The sequence below is a fragment of the Alligator sinensis genome, unplaced genomic scaffold (assembly GCF_000455745.1).
Source record: "Alligator sinensis unplaced genomic scaffold, ASM45574v1 scaffold1462_1, whole genome shotgun sequence".
Taxonomy (NCBI): domain Eukaryota; kingdom Metazoa; phylum Chordata; order Crocodylia; family Alligatoridae; genus Alligator; species Alligator sinensis.
In genome coordinates, this window is record NW_005842850.1 from 566,871 (window position 1) to 573,296 (window position 6,426).

The window sequence follows — 6,426 nt, forward strand, 5'->3', positions numbered from 1 at the left end:
CCCACACATCCCCCCACTCCGCTTCAAAGGGCAGGGCATGCAGGGAGCAGATTGTACCCATCCCCCTCCTGAACACTGCTTGCCACCTACCTAAAGCCCCAAATGGAATTTTGTCAAGTTGCTGTGGTGGGGAGGGGTGCTGACCCAGCCCATGACAAGTCATTCAAAACTCCCTACAGGGCCCTCCGGCCCAAATAATTGCCCACCCTTGTTCCAAAGGATGCCTTGAGTCTAACAAGGTTGAGAACCACTGGTTTAGAAGGTACAGAAGCTAAAAGCATCCAGGAGCAGGGTGTCCCACCAATGGCCTGTGAGCTTCTACCTTCTGCACTGTGGTTACAGAGGACTGTCCAGATTTCCAGCAGTGGATACAAGCTGCTGCTACAGTATAGACAAAAGGCGCAGTGACTGAGGCCTGGGGTCATGTCAGGAGTCGGTGATAAAGCTGGGAACTGACTCTTGACTCCTGACTCGGTGGCCCTTTCTGGAAATGTCTTTTCAGGAAAGTCCAACATGCTTCCACCTTTGTCCCATGGAAGTGGGGACCCATATCTCTGCTTCCCTCCTAAGTGAGATTCCCCCTCTTTTAATGGGAGCTGTGTTTGTGCTATTGCAGGTCCTGGTCTCCACAGCAACGCTAGCATGGGGCGTGAACCTCCCCGCTCACACGGTCATCATCAAAGGGACGCAAGTGTACAGCCCTGAGAAAGGGCGCTGGACTGAGCTGGGGGCCCTGGATATCTTGCAGGTAAAACCGCCATGGCCTGTGATGGGTCTGCCTCCTGGTAGGAGCTGCCTTCTGGGATCAGCTTCACACTGTGAAAACACCTCCTCCTTCCCTGTGGCTTTACCAGGCACCCCACACTGATTGACTAGGCTGCTCTGTGAGCTACCATAGTTACTCTATTCTAAGACGAGAGATTTTCCCCCCACCACCATTCATCATGGGAGATCAAAGCCTCATCTTAGAATCCCCTATCATGACTGAGAGCTGGAAGAAATGTTTCCCACTTCTCCTGCCTCCTCATGGAAGGGGAAGGGACCTGATTCCCCCCACTCCCTGCTATTGTTTCCTTGCTTTAGCAGCTCGGGGGGGTGGCACAAATTTAAGATGACACTCCAATAATTGAATTCTAGACTCGGAGAGTTAGAACCTATATACAATTTTCTGTCTAGAATCTAATTATTGGGGTGTCATCTTAGATGTGAGGTCATCTTAGATTTGGGTAACTATGGTATTTTGCTGGCAAACTAAGCCTGCATTGTTTTTTAGGGGTAGGGAGAAATGATCCTGACTCTGGTGGCTCATCCAGGCACATCCTATGGAGATAACGGGGAATGAGTGGGGTCAATCTGGGCAGCCCCACTCCTGGGAGGTACCTGGTCAGTGGTTGAGCTGAAGGGTCCTCTTTATGCTGACTACAAAACCTCCTTTGTGTCTTAGATGCTGGGGCGAGCGGGAAGACCCCAGTATGACAGCAAAGGTGAGGGCATCCTCATCACATCCCATGGCGAGCTGCAGTATTACCTCTCGCTGCTCAACCAGCAGCTGCCTATTGAGAGCCAGATGGTGTCGAAACTACCTGACATGCTGAATGCTGAAATCGTGCTGGGCAATGTCCAGAATGCCAAGGTGAGTGAGGAAGCCGCCTTCTGCCAATGCCCATGGCCTCCAGCTGAGTGCTTGGTGGCCTCCACCATAGAAACACCCCATTTCTTGGCTGCTCTTGTTTTTGGACCTTGCTGTGGTCTCAAAGTGTCGCCTCAAGCTGGCCCCTCCATTGCCATCTACCTGCTTCCCTGGAAACATATTGACGGTGTGGTGGTGTGTCTCCATAGGATGCGGTGAACTGGCTAGGCTACACCTACCTTTATATCCGGATGCTGCGCTCCCCAACGCTCTATGGGATATCACACGATGACCTGAAGGGTGATCCGTTACTGGACCAGCGCCGCCTGGACCTCATTCACACCGCTGCGCTGATGCTGGACAAGAACAACCTCGTCAAGTACGACAAGAAGACGGGAAATTTCCAGGTGAGGCTGGGAAAGGCAGCCTGGCAAACTGGAGGGTGGAAACTGCATCCTCCTGCTTAAATGCAAGTGCTGTATTTACTTGTATATCACATGCACCCTTGCCTCAAAAATGGGCCTCTGAAATCAGAGTCTTCATCTTACATGGGGAAGCTGATTTTCTTCAGCAGAATAGAAACATAGAGCCACTGTGCTGAAATGGCTGCTGCTTCTCTCCAGGCTAGCAAAGGAGCAGAGGCAGAGACCAAGTCTTAACCCTTTCTCAGCCCCACTCCAGACTGGCAATAGCTTTTGATGAAGCAGTCAAAAGCTGCCGCCAATGTGGTTAATGGCTGCAAAAGAATTAAAACTGTAGCCTTTCCCTAAAGCAGCGAGCGAGCTGGCTGAGGAGGAGTGAGCCTCTGGTGACCATCAGCTGTCTGCTACAATGGGAATTTTTCTTTTTGCACCTTCTGCTTTCCAGAAACAAGGTGCTGGAGGGGGCAGAGCGGCTGTGATATAGAACAGAGTGCAATATATCATTGATGAGGCACACGGATTTTTGAGTGAGGGGTGATACCTTTTATTGGACTTAACAGTATAGTTGGAAAAAACCTTAGGCAAGTTCTTGGGCACAAGGTACCTCCTCGGGGTTAGGAAGGACATGGACACAGCCACATCTGCCAGGCCCAGAGACGCTAAATTCTGCAGTAGGCCATACCTCCATGACATCCAGTGACCCAACAGACCAGATAGAAAGGTGTCATCAGCCCTATGTGTGACACCTCTGGCTTAAAGGAGCGGAGAAGGGCTTCCAAATAGCAGCATAGGGACAGCCTCAGGACTAGATGGAAAACCAGGAGAGTGCAGGAGAAAGGGCAGCTTGATTAGTGGAAGAGCAAAACCATTGATGAGGATCATTGTCACCCACAAAGCACAACGAGATGAGCAGAGATGGCTGGTGGATCATCAGAAGCAGAGAAGTTCTTGTTTGCATTAGCTCTGTGGTTCTTCGTGTCTGGGAATGTTATGATTTTTTAGTCCCTGGGTCCATCTTCTAACAATGTTCTGTAGGTGACAAGTGATCGACCAGAGGCGTTAGTAGCCTATGGGCTGCTCCCTTGCTGGCTTGAAGATCCCCGAGTGACAGCTGGTATTGCTCTGCACATGGAGGGTCTGGCATGGTGGCACGACTGCCTCTGCCCGAGCAAGCTTCCTTCGCGTTGCATGTGTCCATTGCTTAGGAAAAGAAAGCCAGAAGCCCTGGAAGTTGGGAGCAGAAAGCAGAGGGTTTGGAGGGTCCAAAGCAGGACTTTTGGGTCTGCTGTGCAGGCTCATTCTCATTCAGGATCAAGGCAGCACCTTCTTTCCCCCAGGGAAAGAAGGTGGCCAGGGGTGGTTGCCTGCTTGTGTTTCATCTCTGTGGCTCCCCTCCTCTCCCCTGCTGCAGGTAACAGAGCTGGGCCGCATCGCCAGCCACTACTACATCACCAACGAGACGATGCAGACCTATAACCAGTTGCTGAAGCCCACACTGAGCGAAATCGAGCTTTTCCGGGTCTTCTCGCTGTCCTCAGAATTCAAGAACATCACTGTGCGGGAGGTACGTGGCCTGGGGAGGAGGGAGTGGGTGGGTGTGAGGCCGGGAAGACTCCTTCCCACCACAGAGGACCACCAAACCTCCTTGCTGCTGGCAGGGAGCTGGTACAGAGTGTATCCAGGCCTGGATGGGCTTCACTTGCCCCTGTCTCTCTGCAGGAGGAGAAGTTGGAGCTCCAGAAGCTGCTGGAGCGGGTCCCAATCCCAGTGAAGGAGAGCATAGAGGAGCCCAGTGCCAAGGTGAATCCAACCCCACCTGCTCCTCACCATGGGGAAGGGGCCCTTCTTTCAGCCACTGCTCTGGGAATATACCATGCTTCCATCTGCGGCCAGCCTCCTGGATGGGATGAGACCATGATTATCCACTAGGGGGGACCTGGAAGCTAATGGGGGGTCAGGGGGTGGGCTGGAGCCTAACAATGTAAGTTGCCCTGGAGCCTAATGAAGGTTGAGAATCACCGGGATAAGAGATGCCTTAACCGTGGGGCCTTCCTCTGTAGCTGGGGCCACAGCCTCTGCCTGGGATGTCTTGAGCATATATTAACCGCATTTCATAGAAGCAAGATGTTGGGTGCTGTGGTTCCCTTGCTTTACCTATGATGGGTTGTTAGGTCTTTTCTGTGTCAGGGCTGATGTTAGTCGTATATGGAGTTTAGATGATGGATGTGTCTGCAGTGGTTTGGACAGGGTTAATCCTACCTCAGCCAGGTGGTTAGACTATTTGTGTCCTCTGGAGGTCCTTTCTAGCCCCACTTCCCTAGGATTTCTATGAAGAGCAGTAGAGACTCCTCTTCTCCTGCTGTGAGGGGCCAGAGGCTTTCCTCACCACGCTCACCTACCGCACTTTCTTGGCAAGCCAGGATCCCTCCCCTCTTCACAGCCGGGGTAGGTGCTAGGCCGGTCCCTGCTCAACCAGATCATCAGCTCTGTGCTGTCCTTTCCCCAGATCAACGTGCTGCTCCAGGCATTCATCTCCCAGCTGAAATTAGAAGGCTTCGCCCTAATGGCTGACATGGTGTACGTCACCCAGGTGAGCATGTGGATCCATGTTCAGAGCCCCGCTCTGGATTCCACCCCTTGTCACAAGGAGCTGGGATGCCTCCTCAGGGAGGTGACTCCTGCACGTTGCTCTGAAGGGCAATATCCAGTTCAAGGCCTTCCTGAGGGCAGAATGCTGATGGTGGGATCCTTACCTCAGCTTTACCAGTCCTGACTCCCTTCTCGTCTGGGCTTAGTTCCAGCAATCAGGGGTGTCAGAGGAAGAGAGGGGAGCTGTTCTCTTGAGCCGAGCATCTGTTAATTGTACATGGGGAGTCCCCAGCTGCTGATGGCTGTCTGTCCTAAAAGCTGCCCTTCTGTTCCCCCCTTACCCACAGTCCGCTGGGCGCCTCATGCGTGCCATCTTCGAGATCGTCCTCAACCGTGGTTGGGCCCAGCTCACTGACAAAACTCTCAACCTCTGCAAGATGATCGATAAGAGGATGTAAGTGGCTGCAGGGATTGGACTCCTCACATGCTTGTGGCTGGGCAGCTGCAGGAGTCAGGGTGGGGGGAAGGCTCTCGGGAGCATGCTGTTTGCTGGAGTGAACTGGCAGAGACCAGGCAGCGGATGCCTACATCAGAGACCGGCACTGCGGCAAGTTGGGCATGGGCTGGTGAGCGCTACAGAGGGTTCAGGAGAGAGTTTAACTCCTGATGCTGCATGTCATGGATGCCCCCACTGAAGGACTTGGAATGGCATGTGGCACAGGCAGAGTTGGGGAGTGCAGTCTCTGGACTGTGCTGGAGTCAGAAGGTCCACACCACTCTTGGCCACACGCTGTAGGCCAAGCTCTCTACAGTTGGGCCCAGTCATGGTGGAGAGCACGTCTCCAAGGTGTCTCGGGGGCTCTGAATGCCCTTTGCTTACCCCCTACATCTTACCTCCCACCTCATAGGTGGCAGTCCATGTGTCCCCTGCGCCAGTTCAAGAAGCTGCCTGAAGAGGTTGTGAAGAAGATTGAGAAGAAGAACTTTCCATTTGAGCGCCTCTATGACCTGAATCACAACGAGATTGGTATGCTGTGGCCTGTGGAGACTTGCTGTCCTTCATTCTAGCCAGGCTTGGTTCTTGCTACTTTTGCCCTGGATGCTCCATGGACAAAACATTGGGAGGGGTTGGTGATTGTGGGCTCTTGCTAGCCAGTTCCATGTCCTAGAGGGGCTCTGGTCTTCTTCTGAGGTCCCTCTGCCCCCAAAACCCCAGCAGTTAAATTACCACAAGACCTCTGATGCCTGCTGCATGTCGTGCGTCTTGTCCTGTGGGCCTGAGCTGCTCAGGACTGGGTTTGGTTTGAATAGTGCCTAGTGCTAGTTTATTAACATGGAGCGCTACCCCAACATGGCAGCATTGCCCTTAGTCGGGTCAGGTCCATTCTCACTCTAACGTGGGCATCTCCATTCTCCCACCACAGGGGAGCTCATTCGGATGCCCAAGATGGGCAAGACCATCCACAAGTACGTCCACCTGTTCCCCAAGCTGGAGCTCTCTGTCCACCTCCAGCCTATCACACGGTCCACCCTGAAGGTGGAGCTGACCATCACACCCGACTTCCAGTGGGACGAGAAGGTGAGGCTTGCTGACCCACTCAGCTGTGCCGTTATGTTGTGGTGAGGCCAGGCATTGACTCATGGGTCTCCAATAGCCTTGGAACCCCACACTGTGGAGGTAACTTGCCTTTCCCCTCTCAGGTCCATGGCTCATCTGAAGCCTTCTGGATCCTGGTAGAGGATGTGGACAGTGAAGTGATCCTGCACCATGAGTACTTCCTGCTG

At 53.1% G+C, this 6,426-nt stretch overlaps 1 protein-coding gene across 1 annotated transcript in view; it reads left to right on the forward strand.

The window, feature by feature from the left end:
• SNRNP200 (small nuclear ribonucleoprotein U5 subunit 200) overlaps window positions 1-6,426 on the forward strand; it is a 44,494-nt gene that overhangs the window by 22,644 nt on the left and 15,424 nt on the right. Inside the window, 10 exon segments of the mRNA XM_006035537.3 lie at window positions 617-748; window positions 1,445-1,633; window positions 1,840-2,037; window positions 3,464-3,616; window positions 3,772-3,852; window positions 4,559-4,642; window positions 4,989-5,095; window positions 5,550-5,668; window positions 6,066-6,220; window positions 6,343-6,426. Of these exon segments, the coding sequence (XP_006035599.1) occupies window positions 617-748; window positions 1,445-1,633; window positions 1,840-2,037; window positions 3,464-3,616; window positions 3,772-3,852; window positions 4,559-4,642; window positions 4,989-5,095; window positions 5,550-5,668; window positions 6,066-6,220; window positions 6,343-6,426 (1,302 nt within the window).